Source organism: Vitis riparia, chromosome 9 (assembly GCF_004353265.1).
Source record: "Vitis riparia cultivar Riparia Gloire de Montpellier isolate 1030 chromosome 9, EGFV_Vit.rip_1.0, whole genome shotgun sequence".
Taxonomy (NCBI): Eukaryota; Viridiplantae; Streptophyta; class Magnoliopsida; order Vitales; family Vitaceae; genus Vitis; species Vitis riparia.
In genome coordinates, this window is record NC_048439.1 from 17,610,225 (window position 1) to 17,628,674 (window position 18,450).

Below are 18,450 nucleotides of genomic sequence, written 5' to 3' on the forward strand. Positions count from 1 at the left end.
TCATTTATTTCTTATAAGTTAATATTTGTTTTCAAGTAGATGATTTTTTTTTTTTTTGTGAATTTTTAAAATATTATAGTTCGTAGTTAAATTTTTTGAAATATTAATATTCATTTCTAAAATTGTTCAAATGTTTATCTGAAATAAAACAATTAGTGAAAGAAAAATTATTTTTAAAAAATAATTAGCTATTTTCTCTTAGACAATTAAGTAAAAAACAAAAGGTCTAGCTTTGATACCAATTGTGAAAAAAAGCTATTTTGATTTAGATAATCATTCAAGAGTGGGGCGAAGTAGGTATCGAAACTATTTTAAAAAATAATCAACTTAAGCAAGTTATGTAAAGGATAAGAATGAATAGAGAGTAATATTAAGAAATTAAGGGAATAATATTGCAAACTCTTTTATAATGATTTGGGAAGCTGCCTATATCCACTCTTCTCAAGCTGGTAATAGGGTGAAGGTTACACTTAGATTCCAAGGTTCCAATAGACCTTTACAAACTCTTCAAGTAAAATGCCTACTTGAATACTTCTCTCACAATATTAAATTTTGAAGCTGTATCCGTATAGAGGCCAAGGTGTTTTATGTGTCAGGCTTTTGTTAATATACTGCACTGGAAGCTTAAGTGAAAGCTCTTGAGTCATTTAATGTTGGGCTCTAAGGTTTATATTTGATATATCTCATGGCAATTAAAAATGTCAAAGCCAATGCTGCTGGACTAACTCGGGCTAACAATGCAAAACCTGAGGCCCCTAAACCTGAGTCCTCAACTGTATTGTCTAATGCTACATCTGAACCCTCTATGAATTTGCAGAAGGCTCAGCTATCATCTGGGCTTCCCGCAGATTTTTTTGATAATCATGTGACAAAGAAGCAAAAATCTGGTAAGAAAAAAACTGACATCCAACTTAAGCTTTTCTTCATCAGTTCAATTCTAGGCTATGGCAATAACTACCTTAGGCTTGTACTTGTTCTGCAGCATTTTCTATTGTTAAAAACTAAAGTAATTACTTTAGGTTTACAAATGTAAGGAAGTACCCAATTTTGAATTCAGAGTTTGACTGAAATTGAGAAGCAACCTATTACCGATTCTGAGCATATATTCTAGAGTCCCACCTACCTGATGCCCAATAAGCCGGAAGAGTTGCTAAGTCCTTGTTTCTAGCTGTCCACATACTTCATGCAAATCCCCTATCATATTCTTCTTTCTTAGTTTCTTGGGGCATCTCTATGTCTGGAGATTCATTGCAGAGAAATTCCTTGATTACTCTTCTTTTATTTCTAGACACCAATACTCTGCGTTCTGACTGATGATCTTCATTCAAATATTTTGACAGTCAATGAGCACCCTTACAACTCCTGTTAAGCCTCAATCCTGGTGATCCTCCGGATTCAATTTAGCAGGTTTGTACGTCCTGCTTAAAGTACACCTTACACTTGAACCTTATGTGGGAGAGACAATCCTCACTGTGCTTGACAAGCTTGACATTCATAGGGGCCAATACAGATTCAATATCTTCTCCTTGCAAAAACAAGGACTTGCTAGATTTCAGCCAAAATGACTCAAGTTGGGCCCTGAAGCCCTTTGAAACACCCTTTCAGGTGGTTAAGAAAGCAAAAGGTGTTTGGTCTGTTAAGCTGACAAGTTTTCTAGAAAAACCAAGTAATAGAACTTTCTAGGATTTTTCATTTGCTTCTTCAACACTGTCTTTGACTGTTGATAAATTCCTGCAGTCATGACTGTAATCGCAAGTTGTTATTAGTCTGGCAATTTGTTCTATATTCCCTAGTTGAAATTCAATTGCCCATTTTTGGGATTTGACTTGATCCTGGTAACCTGTGGTTTTAGAGGAATAATTTATATTTCATAATGTATCTCTAGGAAATGATGCGGTCAAGTTCCTAGATCCAGATTCATACAACAAGACTGGGGGTTCTGCTTCTGCTCAAACTCAGTCAATGGAGCCTCTTGAGTCGAAAAACAATTTAGACAGATTGTCCAGTTCTCACTCTGAAAAGATGGGAAAAAGTGGAATTCATCATGCCAGGGACCTTACCCAGACATCAGGAAAGATTGTTGGTTCAGAAACCAAGGAAGTAAAGGGTGCTCTTCCTGAAGGCTTCTTTGACAACAAGGATGCTGACCTTCGTGCGCGTGGTATTGTGCTTGTTAAGCCGGATGTCAAGTAAGTTCTTGCTTCTGTTATATAAATTTATTTCTTTAAAATGTCACTATCATCTGACAGGGAGTGTAATAGATTCTCTGGAATAGTATTCCCTTCCTTTGATTCTTTTATCTCCTCTAGTACTGTTTCTTTTCTATCAAATTAGAGAAACAAGGTCTGAGAGGGTCTCAAAAGTGTGTAAAATAAATTTGAAGAATTATTTTTCAGCACTCACTGGTCCATCATTGTCATTTTTAAAGCTTTGTCATCTTTTCATCATCGTTGTTATCATCATTGTGATTATCATCTTCTAATTTTTAACCTAAAAACAAAGCAAATACATAGGTCCTAGGTTGTGCTTAGAAGCTTTATTTTGGGCAATTTTAATTGGTGGATAAATTTCATGAGTCCTTTTTGGATGCTTGTGGTAGGGTTTGAGTGGGAAATCTTTAACCTTCTCTTTGATAAAAATATCATTGGGAAAAAAATTAGGACTCTGCCTAGTACTCACAGGTGTATGTGAATTCTGTACATCACAACTGTAGTGTAGTGAAATAAACCTTGGTATAATTTAGCAGGGGAGGGTGTTAGAGAGGACTGGCTGTGTTAAAAACCTTAGTGAGCCTCAGTGGAGGTTTCTCTGATTCGTGGGGAAGTTTATTTTTGATAGCGTAGGGACCTTTTAACCCTACAGCATAATGGCATGTGTTTCATTGGATACTTGAGATGATCAGAAATTACCATGTATGATTGCATTACTTGGAACACTGAATTAACCTTGTTAAGAAATGTTAAATCCTGGTCAGGGATGAGTACAAAGAATTTGAAAAGTTGATACAGGAGGATTTGAAGGAGGTGGACAACCGTTTGGAAGAAGAAGAGGTCAGGATCATTTATTCCTCGCACCATTCCTAGAACCCAATAATGTAGTCTCTGGTGATGTTTACTAAAGATTGGAGTTATATCATTAACTTGGTTTTGCAATTTTATGATGTAGTTTGATGCAGCTGAGATGATTGAAGAGGCCGAATCTGTGGAGCAAAAGTCAGTCAAGTGTGATCACGAGTAAAGAGCCTATATTTCCAATGTTTTTGAGTTGACCTTTTGTTCAGGGTGTATTGGGAGAAAGTGGAAATGCTGAAGAAGAAGAAATTGGAGCTGAAGGCGGCTAGATCCGGCAGACGGAGTAAAGAGCCTGAGGTCAGAGGCAAGGGGCATAGCTCTGAAGAGGATTCATCCAGTGATGATGACAGTGATGGGAATTTCATGGTTGATTGGAGAGCACAACACCTGTGAATACTTCTGTTTGAAATTTTCTGGTAGCATCGCCTGTGCAGACATGTCTATGTTGGCATGCAAACACCTGTACAGACTGAGTAGACTAAGGCTCCAGATTTTGGTTCAACTGGCTGCTGATTGAAAGGGATGGGGAGTGAGGCGAGGTGAGAGTAAGCCCTGGTCCAAGATCCTAGAATTTTACATTGTTTCTGTATGCATGTATAGAAAGGAATCAGTTTTATGCTCTTATTGTTAATTTGGAAATTTTGAGTTCTTTCCCTGTGTTGCTGGTTATTATCTGAAACACCTGCTACTTAACACTTATCTTTTCACTACCTTCAATTATATGGTGTAATCGCACAACTGAAATGCAAAATTTTCTGGTGGGATTATCTCGTGATTTCAGAATCATAATTAATTAATAATAATAATAATAATAATAATAATATTATTATTATTATTATTATTATTATTGTTTTTGTTAGGGGGTGGCCATTGTTGGTAATAATGGGCAAGTTACAGTCAGTTTCCTCGTGGGTTTAAAAAGTAGTTTTTCCTTTTTAAAAATAAAAATTATTTGTTTCTAATTTTTAAAAATAAAGTGAAATAAAGAGTAAGAGCCTGTTTGACTGCGTGATTTAAAAATATTTTTTTTTAAAAAATTTTTATAAATAAAAATTATTTTTAAATTTTTAACATTATTTTTGTTAAAAACAAAGTAAAATAGAGAATAATTATTTGAAAATAAATAAAATTTTTTTCAAAAAAAAAAAAAATTTCATCGATTTTTAAAAATAAAAAAAAATTATAGAATTTTTTTTAAAAGTATTAAAAAAACAAATAAATTTAAAAATGTTATTATTCCATTTCTCTCTATAGAATTTTTTTAAAAAAAGTATTAAACAAAAATAAAATTAAACATGTTATTATTCCATTTCTCTCTCCACAATCTAATCTTCCTTTAAATTATACGTATTTTTCTGAATTTTTCATTAAGAAAATAAATTTCAAATCAAAGTGTACTTGAAACATAAAATTTATTAATTTTTAAAAATACTTTGAAACTCAAAAATTGATTTAATTAATACTAAAAGTTATGAAACTTAATAACATTAGTAAGTCAAAGATCAAAATTTATTTTAATTATTTAGGTTAGTTTATATATATATATCATTTTTAAAATTTTTATTATTAGGTAAATAAGTTTTAAATTAAACAAGATTTAATGCATTAGATTCAATAAGAGCTTAGTAATTTTTTAAAATAATTTAAAACTCAAATAGTAAACCAATTAAAACAAAAAACTTATGGATAAAAATTGGTTTAGAACAACTTTATTATTTCTCTTTCACATAGAATCCTTATTTCTTAATTTTTTTTCTTAGGCAAATGAACTCCAAATTAAATAAAACTTAATGCTTCGATTCATTAACGAGTCTAGTAATTTTTAAAATTAATTTAAAACTCAAATAATGAACTAATTAATATTAGAAATTTATGAGCAAAAATTGGTTTAGAACCACTTTATTGTTTATCTTTTACATAGAATCCTTATTCCCCAACTTTTTTCACTAAGCAAATGAATTCCAAATTAAATAAAACTTAATGCATTGGATTCATTAACGAGTTTAGTAATTTTTAAAATTAATCTAAAACTTAAATAATAATATAATCAATACTAGAAATTTATGAAAAAAATGGTTTAAAATAACTCAGTGTTTTTATTTTACATAGAATTATTATTTTCTATTTTTTTAACTAAGCAAATAAGCTTCAAATTAAATGAGACTTAATGTGTTGAATTCATCAATAGGTTTATTAATTTTTTAAAATAATTTGAAAGTCAAATAATAAACTCATTAATACTAGAAATTTATGGATAAAAATTGTTTCATAATGATTGTTATTTTTATAAACTCATCATTAATACATATTGCATTAATGATTAAATTATTAATTTCTTTAAGTGTATGTATGAGCAACATCTTAAAGTGATAGCATAATTTTTAACTTTAAACAATCAATAATTTAATAGGTAGTAATATATATCTTTAATAATAGATACAATGATCATATAAATCTATCATTGTGGTATTTCCACCAAGTTTGAATTTAATATCCATACTTGTGCATGTGGACATATAAAATGATCATGGGAAGGGGTAGGTTTGTAATTCAAGGAATAAAAATGTAACACAAAAGGTAGATGACAACATAGTATTTAAATTTACAGATAATAATTTTTGAGAAACAATATATAATGATATAGTAGGCCTAGGTAAAGCATTGATGAGTTGCTTCAATTTAATTTTCATAGAGTACTGAAATGTAATAAATCTTCATTAGTGTAATGAAGATTAATTGTAATGTTTTTGGAAAATCTTATGGGACCTAGTTTATTCTATGGGTCCCAATTGTTGCATTTGAGTTATTGATCATTTTTCTACATTATGATTTAAATTATGAAATAGAAAAATAATGGTGCACAATATGGAGTTAGGCTATGACTCATTCATTAATGAAAAAATTATAATTTTGTCAAACCTAGTTAAAATTTATGCCATAGGTTAGAGACACAATCTCTAGGTGGAAGCCTTGGAGCCACGATCCCTCTCTCTCTCTCTCTCTCTCTTGTTTGATTGTCATTTGGTAGTTTGAAAATTTTAAATTAGAATTTTCTTCTAATACTTTTTAATCACAAGTTTTTAGGGGGCTATTATTAATTTTACTTACAAAGACAAAAAATATTTGTTCTTTTTCTTTTTTAGTAGTAGTTAAAAAGGTCATAATTAACCTTTGAAAATCACAACTTATCTTAACAAGAACCCTTTTTTTTTTTTAAATAAATCAATAGAATAAAATAAAAAATTAGAGTATAAATTTGTAGCATACCTGAAACTAATATGAAAATATAATAACATAAAGTAATTATCATTGAATAAATTAGAAAGCAAAGCCATTTCTTCTATTACAATAGTGATGGAATTCACTTCCAAAGCTATTAGTAAATCATAAAGCATATGAAGATCTACAAACAAAATTTATTGCCTTCGAGCATGATTTTTGGCATCGGTCACTCTTCTTCTGAACAGTAGCCATTTGACAATTTTGTCCACAAAATCAAAATAGGCATCACACCAAGATCTTCTTATTGCCAAAACAAAATATGGAACTAAAATGCCCACTGCAAATCCCAAGCCAATGTTCAAGTAAAACCACTGATCAATATAGCCACCATCAATTTTGTCCTCAAGAACACTTTGCCTTTTATCTAGGTCTTCATCCTGACATTTTGTGACTAGTGGAGTTCCACAAAGATTCGGGTTTCCAGTAAAGGCCAACTCTGTGAAAGTTGTCATTTGCCCTATAAAGGGGATCTTACCAGAGAAATTATTATTTGATAGATTCAAATAACCCAAGAATGTTAACGAGGACATGCTTGAAGGAATGGTGCCAGAAAGCTTGTTGCTTGATAGATCAAGAGAGGACAACTGACGCAACATTGAAATGCTTCCAGGAATTTGGCCAATGATGTGATTCATGGACAAGTTTAGAAACACCAAACCAGACAATTTTGTTATTCCCTCGGGAAACTCTCCACTTAAATTATTGTTAGATAGATCGATGCTAACAACAAGAGAAAGAGTCCTCATGTATTCAAGACTTTGGCCTTTTGTAATCACAATCAACCTTTCATCATACTGAGAGTCATTCACATAGTGATTCAAAGAATAGATATCCATGTTACGCTTCTGAGCCATGGCTTTAAGTTCCACCAAAGTGACTGGAATTTTACCAGTCAAATTGTTTTGTGCAAGGTCTAAGACATGTAGGGAGCTTAAATTTGAAAGTCGGTTGGGAAGTCTTCCAAAAAATACATTCGACCTCAAGTTGAGTATTACAAGATTTATGAAAGCAGTTCCAATCCATGATGGAACCTTACCCGATAATTCGTTATAACTGAGATCAAGGAGTTCCAAACTTGATAAATTTTGGAAAGATGGGGGAAGCTCTCCTGAAAGCTTGTTGTCGTTCAGGTGTAGTGATTCAAGCAATTGTAACTGACCTAATGACTTTGGTATCATCCCAGACAAATTGTTATTTCCAAGGTCTAAAACAATAAGGCGAGAGCAATTATTTATGGTAGAAGGAATGCTTCCAGTCAAATTATTCCTTGAAAAATCAATGACTTCAAGAGAGGTGATGTGTCCTATGGAATCTGGGATGGTTCCTGTTATTCGATTACTCGAAAGAGAAAGGAAATACAAGATTGGTAGGAATTCACCTATTTTTGATGGGATGGGCCCTGTTATTTGATTATGAGAAAGAAGAAGGTATCTCAAGTTTGATAGGGATTCACCTCTGCTAACTGGGATAGGGCCAGAAAATTTATTATGGGAGAGATCTAGAAATTCCACCCCTTTGATTGAAAAAGGAATAGGTCCTTCAAAGAGGTTGGAACTGAAATCGATCTTTACGAGAAGAGGAGAAGAAAAATTCAATGAATTTGGTAACTGACCTTGTAACTGATTGTGAGAAAGACTTAAGTACTGTAGATTAAAAGAAATATTCCAAAACCAATTTGGAATACGACTTGAAATGCTAGCATTTGAGAAACCAAGATACTGGAGGTTCTTCTGAGATTGAAGCCAAACCGGAAATGAAGGACCCAAGTGGCATGAATCCATATCAAGAATTTTCACCTGGAAAGGGGGAACCCAATTGGGACTAACATTCAAACGGAATGAATTGGAGTCCATTTGTAGATACTCCAACTTACTTAGCTTCCAAAAATGTTGTTCAGAGATACTTCCACTCAATTGATTGGAACCAACACCCAATACTTGCAATTCTGAAAGCTGTCCAATACTATCTGGGAGACTTCCACTCAAATCATTGAAAGAAACATCCAATACTTGCAATTCTGAAAGCTGTCCAATACTATCTGGGAGACTTCCACTCAAATCATTGAAAGAAACATCCAATTGTTGCAATTGAGAAAGTTGTCCAATACTATCTGGGAGACTTCCATTCAGCTCATTCATTACAAGGAACAGGAACTCCAGGTGTTGCAATGTCCATAAAGAAGCAGGGATGGGACCTTCAAGTCTATTGTTTGATAAACCGAGGCTCCTAAGATTTTTAAGCTCACCCAACCAATTTGGCAATTTTCCCATCAATTGATTCTCATACAAGTATAACTCCGTCAAATTAGGCAAAGGACTTTTAGAACTGCAGGTTTCAATTCCCTTGATAATCTCAGGTAAACTTCCATTCAAGTAATTCTCACTCAAATTCAGATATTTTAAGTTGCAAAAGTTTCCAAAGAAGCTTGGAATTGGACCTGTAATGAGCCAGATTAAAAAATATGTATTAATTAAAATTATGTAATAAACAAATAATAAAAATGTAAATAACAAAATAAATTAATTCATGAACAATTATTTTAAAGAAAAAGTAAGAAAAATTATTATTATTCATGAATTGGTACTTTTTTTTTATCTTTTCTGATAACCATAAAATAAAATAATTTATTTCAATGTTATAAGAATAGTAGGATTAATCATTGATATTAATTGTTCCTTTAAAAATAAACTAAATTTTTTTGAACAAAGTCATAGTTCAATGAGAGAAGATAGAAAATCAAAATATAAACCAAAGGATTAAGAAATCAAGTTATCAAAAGATAAATTTTTATTTTAGCGATGAAAATAAAGTTAGAGAAAACTAGGAATTCAACCTAGTTTAATATCTTGAAACAACAACACTACAAGAAACTAGCAAATTAAATAAAAAAGTGAGAAACTTATAATAAACTAAAATTAGTAAGATGACGAAGCAACATGGTTTATAGTCTAACTAAAATATACAAAGGTTATGCAATGAAATGAAATATCTAAATTAATTAAGGAGTGAGGATGTCCTTAAATCAAATTGTCACTCAAATCTAAATATTTTAGAGACTTTAATTTTATCAATAAAGGTCTAATCTCATTAATTAAGTTTAAAAGAGACAATATATCAAAGTAAAAACTCATAAGGCAACAATTACTTCCCCTTTAGAATAGAGGTCAATATTAACTTCTTGATTTGGATTTTAGTCAATTCTCTAAGGTTGTGTTTGGAACTTCTAATGTTTTATTTCTAAGATACAAATTCATAGAAACTCTAATATAAATAGTAAAACTTTACCATAAAAAAGTAATGATACTTAAAAATTGTTTTAAAAAACATGAATAATAGAAAAAATTTACTATCTTAATTTTTTTAAATTTCAATAACAGTATTTAAGAACATGAAATATCATATTATATTCACTTAATGTTCAATTTTATGGTTTCAATTACTTGTCTCAACCATGAAATGTCATATCTCAATATATAAATTACAATAATTTGACATAATATATGAATTATGGAGAGAATAGAAATTGAAAATGTGCAAGAGATGATTGAAAGTTATTTGATGATAAAGATTCTTAACAAACTTAAATTATCAAGATAGGAATATAAATTCTTTTTGGAGATACAAAGAAAGTAAATTTTTAGATTTCAATCCAACGTGGTTTTTTATTTATTAATTACAAGATTTTTAAAAATAAATGAATAGTAAATTATAATTATTTAAATTTTATAGGAACAAGAAATACCTTAACATAAACATGACAATCTAGAATAAAATTTTGATAGAATAGTTTAAAACAAAGTATACCATGAGAATACAAATTGAAAAGTATTTAATAGCTAAAACTAGTAAAATATTATAAAAAAAAAGTGACATTAACAAAGTACGTCATATATCAATTCAACCGTGATATAAATATTCAATTTAGTGCATACTCAAATTATTATCCTCAAGAACAAAATAAATTGAAAAATCAGAGCATGTCAAAATCTTACTATAGAAATGAAAGCATTCAAAAAATAATTAATATAATTATATATGAAAATCATATTATTATTATTTAAAATAATAAATAATAAATCATTGATCAATTAATTTAAAATAAAAAAGGAGGTTAAGGATTAAAAAAATCATATTCCTATAAGTACAATAGACATGCACCTTTTATAATCACTTACCTTTACACAAAAAATTGTCAAATAATATAGATACTTCATAAGCATAAAGTGTCAAACTATATACTTTTTCTTAGATAAAAAAAAAACTAAATTTTCTTCTAAGAAATTTAAAATTCAATGTTTTATTAGTAGGTATAAATATATTTCCACTATGAGAACAAAATATAGTGATTATTTGATAATGTATACTAATACATATTCAAGAAGAGCTTATATACACAATCATCAACTATATATATTTAATTGCACATTTATATACAAACAAAGAAATATCAATTTTTCTATTAAGAGAACTTACCATGTAAATCATTTCCACCCAAATTGAGAAATTCTATCTTTTTCCAACTCTTCCTCAACAATTGAGAGATACTGCCTTCGAGATTGTTCCAAGATAGATCTAAGTGCTGCAAATTGGGTAGCTCACCAAGACCAAGTGGAATCCTCCCATGTAATTGATTGTTGCTTATATCAATGGATCCAAGGTTGCTAACATTTAGAAGCCATTCCGGAAACATGGAAATGAATTGGTTCGAGTTGATGCTTATAACACGAAGTGAAGTAAAGTTAACAAAGCTTGGAGATGGAATTGAGCCAGAGAGGCTACAACCATCTAGATGCAGCTTTGTTAAAATTGGAAGTTTGTTTAGCACCTCGACCCATTCACTTCCTACTGATGAGAGGTTAACATAATCCATACCAAGATACTTCAAGGAAACAAGACTAGCCATCCATTCAATATTGCCAATAGATAAATCATTAAAATATTCAAAATCATCATAACTCGGATCTTCAGAAGAAAGATCAAGATACCGCAAATTAGAAAGATTTCCAAAATTTGAAGGAATTGTACCACTAAACTCAGCACCTGATAAGTTTAGATATAGTAAATTCTTCAAAGACCCAAAGAATTGAGGAATTGGCATGCCTTTGAATGAGTTGAAACTCAAATCTAGATATTTCAAAGACTTGAGTTTTGTCAATGAAGGTCTAATTTCTCCACTCAAGTTCATAGAGCTCCAATTCTCATATACATTCTCACGAGGATAAGGGTTATGAAGATCAATGGAAATGGCAATTCCTGTGTCTTTTTCACAAGTAATTCCTTGCCAGTAGCAATAATTGCTTCCTTTCCATGATGAAAGTCGATTGTTGGGATCTTTGAGACCACTTTTGAAGTCAATAAGAGTCTCTTGTTCAGATTGAATGTTGTTGCCGACATGGGTATAACCATTACATGCAAGTTCCGTTGTTATGAAATAGAGAATGGCTACAATGAAACCAAGAATTGAAATTCTCTCCATGTAAATATTCTAAGTTGAGCACCTGTAAAAATTGAATTCCAATATGTGGTCAGCATTTTCTTGAATTAAATTAAAATTTTATTTTTGACATCAAAATGAAAAACTGATAAAATTTAAAAGACAGTTGCATCAACATGACGAATTTATTTTAACCAACACATAGAAATGTTACCAATCTAATATAATTTTAAAAGATATACTCATAGCATATGTAAATATATACTAAGAAAAACAGTAGTAATCATCTCATAGATATTCAACCTTACTTTGATTGGCAAGAACTGAAATCACCTACAAGAGAGTTAGAAGGATTAGATAGAAAAACACATTAAAAGTAGTTTATCAATATCAGTCGAGTTCAACCTTACCTGAAACTTCTTTCTTGTTTTCCTTGTTTTTTCAATTCAACTAAAATATATAGAAGATTGTTTAAAGTGATGACAATGATAGCCTCACTTTCTTATTTTCCTTGTTTTTTCAATCATATTAAATTCTAATTGAGTGGAAAATGACTCAGAGTTCTTACCTCCACCACAAAAACCAAGTGTCTTGATTGAAGACCTTCACTTGAAGATGAACAAGATGTGGATTGAAAGACCATGAGTTGGCACTAAGTCAAGGTCAATAAGATTAAAATAAACATTAAAATTTATCTATAGTAGATTAAACATTATATCTATCTTGCAATTTAAGTAATCACTTTTGACTTCAAAGGAAAATGATATTAGAAAATAATATGATCCAACCCAAAAACTTAATTTCTTTAAGTTCCAACTAATGAGAAACATACACATGCAATAACCTTATTACAATAGATTAGTTTCTTCCAATTTTTTTTTAAAATTTTTTATTATTCAAATATCTAATAACCTAATTTGCCTAAAATTAATCATGACAATGATTAACCATCTAAAATCAAATCATAATGTCCATTTTTTTCTTGATCATAATCCACAATAAAGAATATTTATTTTGAATGAAGTGTAGACCACATTGTAAAGTTTGTCAATTCAAATAGTCATATGGATAATAAATAACTATTTTAAAATCATATTAGAATAGTTTGTATTGTTATATGACCCATCAATTTTGTATGAAGTGTAGACTACGTTGTTTGACTATGACCGATGATAATGGAATTTTATTCTCTATGTAGTATTGATCACGTTATCAAGTCAAAAAGTTAAATCGTACTCAAGTAAAACATCCTTTAAAATTTATAAAAAAATTCAAAAATCAAAACACCTTGACTTGTTCAAAATTATGGGTTTTGAAAGTTGGAAGTAAAAATGGAGAAAGGAAAACCAAGAAAAAAAGGCTCTTATATTAGGCCCAGAAATTAGGCCCTTGTAGAAAGGAAAAAAAGGTTTTCGAAAAAGGAAAATTAAATAAAATAAAAATTCAAATTAGCCAAAAGTTGCCTAAAAAATGGGCCGAAATAGGGGCCAAATAATAATAATAATAATAATAATAATAATAATAACCATACATCCATATTGAAGGTGATATCTTTTGAAACATTCAAGTCCACGTAAGATAGTGATAGATAAGATGATAATAGCCTTACAACCATATTGAAGGGTGATATCTTTTGAAACATTCAAGATCTTACAACGTTGAAGTCAATGAAAAATGTTGTCCACACAAGATGATAATAGATAAGTTTAAATAATAATAATAATAATAATAATAATAATAAAAACCTTACAACCATATTGGAGGGTGATGCTTTTTGAAACATTCAAGTCCACACAAGATGATAACAACTTTACAACCATATCAAAGGATGATACCTTTCAAAACGTTCAAGACCTTACAACCACATTGAAATATTTTAGACCTTACAACATTCAAGTCTATGAAAAATGTTGTCCACACAAAATGGTAATGGATAAGTTTAGTATTCTCAAATTATTATAAATCAAGCAAAGTCTAGCTTGGCCAATAATATTATAAACTTAAAAATTAATTATCCACAATTATAAATTATTTAAAGTTATTTTGAATCCAAATATGTCAAGTAGCCTCATTATTATAATTGCATCCAATTTATTTTCCTATACACACATAATAGATTAAACGCTATATTTGTCTTGCAACTTAAGTAATCACTTTTTACTTCAAAGGAAATTGTGTGAGAAAATAATAAGATCCAAACCACAACTTAATTCCTTAAGTCCCAACTAATGAGAAACATACACATGATATAATCTTATGATAATAGATTAGTTCCTTCTAATTATTTTTTAATATATAAATATCTAATTACATAATTTGTCTAGATTTAATCATGACCAATGAATAACCATTTAAAATCAAATCATAATAGTCCATTCCTCCGGACCCACAACTAGCTCCTCTCCACTTCTTAAGTCTTCACAAAAGATTCCTATTTCCACTTGGGAATCTTTTGTTAAATTTTTAATTCTATAATGCTTTCTCACTGCAAAATTAGGGTCTTTTTAATTTTTAATTCTATAACCATAAAAACTTAACAAATCATGGACAATGATTAACTATCTAAAACCAAATCATAATAATCCATTTTTTCTTGATCATAATCCACAATAAAAAATATTTATTTTGAATGAAGTGTAGACCACGTTGTAAAGTTTGTCAAGTCAAATAATCACATCGATAATAAATAACTATTTTAAAATCATATTAGAATAGTTTGTATTTTTTATGACCCATCAATTTTGTATGTAGTGTAGACTACTTTGTTTGATTATGACCAATAATAATGAAATTTTATTCTCTATCTAGTATTGATCACGTTATCAAGTCAAAAAGATAAATCGTGCTCAAGTAAACATCCTTTTAAATTAAAAAAATTAAAAATCAAAAGACCTTGACTCGTTCAAAATTATGGGTTTTGAAGGTTGAAGTTAAAATGGAGATGGAAAAACCAAGAAAAAAGGCCCATATAGTTGGCCCATAAATTGGCCATTGCAAAGAGAAAAAAAAAGTTTCAGAAAAAAGAAAATTAAATAAAATAAAAATTGAAATGGCCCAAAAGTTGCCTAGAAAATGGGCTGAAATAGGGGCCAGAAAACTGTCCCCGTAAGAGAAAAAAAGCTTCATAAAAATTATAGGGAGACCCAAAATTGGCCCAGGATCTGACCCATAAGAGGGCCAAAAAGGCTGGCTGGGAGGGGATAAAAAAGGGCAAATGGCCCAGCCCATTTTTATTGGGGTGGGTATGGTGGGGGTGGGCTTCGCTTGAGTGGGTGAGGGGAGGAAAAGAGGAGTGTTGCCTTATGACACTTTTAAGCCCATAATGTTGTCTTTAAGATTAACAACTTCTTATATTAATGTATAAAAATAAACATAATTATTGGATAGCCAATAAATTAATAGTTTGTTTTTTACGGTCAATATTTTAGATAAAATTAAAAGAAAAGTAATGAAATAATAAGGTGTGATTATGATTTCTGCTTAGCTCCTCATACTCCTTTGCATGGTGCTTTAGCTCTACTATAAAAATACATAATTTATATTTTTTGTTATTTATGAAATTTATCATGACATGGTTTATTGAAATATTTATTATCCATTTATTTATTTATTTCTTATAATTTAATTTTTTTTTAAGTTAAAAAAATATTTGTGTGAAGTTCTAAAATATTATAATCCATAGCTAAAACATTAGAAAATCAAAATTAAATAAAATAAAAATTCAAAGGCTTTAAAGTTGCCAGAAAATGGGCCGATATAGGGGCCAGAAAATGGTCCATTTAAGGAGGCAAAAAAGGCGTCAGAAAAATTATATATGTAAAAAAAGAGAGGCCCAAAATTAGCCCAGAAATTAGGCCCAAAGATGGGACCATAAGAAAGCCCAAAAGGCTGGCTGGTGGGGAATAAAAAAATAAAAAATAAATAAAAGGGCCAAATTGGCCCAGCCTAGGAAAAGAGTTGAATTATTTTTAATTTATTTTTATATTTTATTAAAAACTATTTATTTTTAATTTAGTTATAATAATAAATTTATTTTTCTTTGTAATAAGTATTGAATTAAATTTAATTTATATTAGATAAATTAAATTTTACAAAATCAAAATAAAAAATTATTTTTAAAAAACAACTTTTATAAATCAGTTTTTTTTTTTTATTATTTGAAAAGTGTTTTTAAAAATAGTTTACACAAAGGGAATCAAAATACCCTTTTTAGTGATGAATTGAATTCCACTTATAAGTGGAAATTCATTTATTTGTTGTAACCATTTTTTATTTCATTCTCATGTTAAACATAATAATGAATGTCAGTAAATCAAACATGATAATGATAAATATATTTTAATAAATCTATAAATTTAAAAACTTAACAAATAAATACAATTTTATAGATTTATTAAAATGTTAAGATCTATTTTTATTATTTTTACTAAAAGATTAGCATTTTCTTAACAAAAAATACATAATTTTATATTTTTATTATATATGAAAAGTTATCATTACATTATTTATAGAAGCAATTATCATCTATTTATTTTGTATTTTTTTTTCTTATAACGTAGTATTTGTTTTAAAGTAATTAAAAATTTAATGATTAGGCAGATTATGAAAAAACAATGTCAATTACTTTTTGCCCCTTAACAAAATATTTTATTGCATCAAACATTTATATATATGGATTAAAGTAATCAAAATTCATTTCCATGTTAAAAAGATACATTTGTTTTCAAACTTTGGGAGACCTTAGCTTAGTTCATTCAGCATACCAAAATAGTATAAAAAGAAAGGTCTCTAATGATTAGGCAATTAATTTTATCCTACAAAAAATAAATAAGGAGGATTATGAAAAAACAATGCCAATTACTTTTTGTCCCTTAAGAAAATATTTTATTGCATCAAAACTATTTTGTTTGATACTTAAAAACAATGAACCACTTCACATCAAGCATAATTTGTGAGTATACTCTTCTTTGATTGAACCTTCTTAATGTCCATAGATATTTGGTGACTGTTAAAACAGTTTTATATAATATATATAGTTATAATTACACCGCTTTAAAATTAAAAGGCCTTCTAAATACTCTTTTAGCTCCGAGGTTGTTCTTTGTAAGGTTGGTAATATGATATATATATTTAAAAAAAACCCTTTGAGAAAGTGATTTTTTGAATTTAAGTTCTTTAATATATTAAATAAAAATTTTCTTTGCCTAAATATTAAAATAAATAAGTTGCATATGTTTTAAATAAAATATTAGATGAAATTTAAAGAAACTTTGATAGACCTTATTTGACTCATAGTTAAAAAAAAAAAAAAAAGTATATGCTTAATTAGAAGAACAAAAATTTTGCTTATATACTAACTTAGTAATTTTCTTGCAAAATAAATGGTGGAAAATAGAGAAAAGAATATTATTACTTTTGCTATTTAGAAAAGTCTCAATCCCATATGACTGTTTTTCTTGCAAATAGATAAAATGGTGGAAAGGGTCCTAGAAAAAAACACTATTAAGGTATAAGAATATATTCTGCCTGGATCTTATTTTGCCAAGCTTTCTATAATTGTTTTTACATAATATTAAATGAAGAATAGCTAAATTAAAATATAAAAAAATAGAAAATCTTCTCACTCATACTCAAAACTTAAAAATTTCAAAACTTTTATTTTAGTCATGAGATGCTAAAATCTAATAAATAGAAGCTATCAAGGAATTTCAATAAGAATCTATTTATGCAGAATAGTTCAAAGAAAGATGACAAAATTTCTTTTACTTCACTTCAGTAAATAAGTATGGAAATTTATTAGCCACTTAGAAAATGATAAAAACATTTACCAATTTTTTCCACAAATGATGTAGGATTTGATCAAACCACTCAACACCTTAAGGATCGGTCTTACAAAATTAGAGATTTATTATACAAAATCATAGATAAGCTTTCAAAGAAAAGGTTAAAAGGATTTAAGGCAATTTAGCTTCAATTATTGGGGTTATTTGGTTGAATCTCATTTTCTACATATTCTTATTTCCCACACATAAAAAATTAAAAATTAAAATAGACATAAGAAACCTTGTTTTTTTGTTTTTTTTTTTTTTCACATTTAAAAAACTAGTTTATTTTTCTACAAAGTTTAAAATGTCTTATCAAAAAATTAAAAAGGACAATAAATTTCTATATAAATCAAAAAATTTATATAACATTAATTTATGTCTCCCTCATTGTGAATGACCCGTGGAAAAAGTTATAATCGAATGTAACCATTTTTAGGTCCAAAACATATAACATCATAAAGCAACTAAGTTAACGACCATCTCATCATTCATAATATGAAAAAACTTTATAACCATATTGAAGTAGTGATATCTTTTCAAAGATTCAAATATTCAAATTTATGGAAAATGTTGCCTACTTAAGTAATAATAGTAGATAAGTTTAATGTTCTCAAATTATTATAAACGAGAGAAGACTAACTTGACTAATCATATTATAAAATTATAGATTTATTACATATGATTGTAAAAAAAATATTAAAAATTGAAGGACACTTAATTCAATTACTACATCTAATCTTGAATAGTTCATCAAAGCAAACATCAAATAAAGAAAGTTAAAATCGACATATGCCAAAGTAGCATCATTAAGGTTATTAATTGCATCCAATTTGTTCTT

At 28.8% G+C, this 18,450-nt stretch overlaps 2 protein-coding genes across 2 annotated transcripts; one reads left to right on the forward strand and one right to left on the reverse strand.

Annotated features, from left to right (window-relative positions):
* Positions 1-685: 685 nt before the first annotated feature.
* LOC117921871 (zinc finger protein 830-like) lies at positions 686-3,529 on the forward strand. The gene is made up of 5 exons (XM_034839822.1): positions 686-887; positions 1,886-2,189; positions 2,975-3,050; positions 3,166-3,212; positions 3,281-3,529. The coding sequence occupies exons 1-5, from the start codon at positions 686-688 to the stop codon at positions 3,462-3,464; spliced, it is 813 nt and encodes a 270-aa protein (XP_034695713.1). The 3' UTR covers positions 3,465-3,529.
* Positions 3,530-6,405: 2,876 nt separating this feature from the next.
* Positions 6,406-11,829, reverse strand: LOC117921872 (receptor-like protein EIX1). The gene is made up of 2 exons (XM_034839823.1): positions 10,827-11,829; positions 6,406-8,790 (listed from the first exon to the last, which is right to left on the reverse strand). Exons 1-2 carry the CDS (start codon positions 11,827-11,829, stop codon positions 6,488-6,490), a joined length of 3,306 nt encoding a protein of 1,101 aa, XP_034695714.1. The 3' UTR covers positions 6,406-6,487.
* Between the last annotated feature and the right edge of the window lie 6,621 nt (positions 11,830-18,450).

What these genes read in the sequence shown, in the direction of transcription:
- LOC117921872 (XM_034839823.1), bottom strand. Translation starts at nt 11,829, where the DNA reads ATGGAGAGAATTTCAATTCTTGGTTTCATTGTAGCCATTCTCTATTTC. An exon ending in GGGTGGAAATGATTTACATG is followed by an intron (nt 8,791 to 10,826) that starts GTAAGTTCTCTT and finishes GGCTCATTACAG; the next exon opens with GTCCAATTCCAAGCTTCTTT.
- LOC117921871 (XM_034839822.1), top strand. Translation starts at nt 686, where the DNA reads ATGGCAATTAAAAATGTCAAAGCCAATGCTGCTGGACTAACTCGGGCT. An exon ending in CTTGTTAAGCCGGATGTCAA is followed by an intron (nt 2,190 to 2,974) that starts GTAAGTTCTTGC and finishes AATCCTGGTCAG; the next exon opens with GGATGAGTACAAAGAATTTG. An exon ending in GCCGAATCTGTGGAGCAAAA is followed by an intron (nt 3,213 to 3,280) that starts GTCAGTCAAGTG and finishes CCTTTTGTTCAG; the next exon opens with GGTGTATTGGGAGAAAGTGG.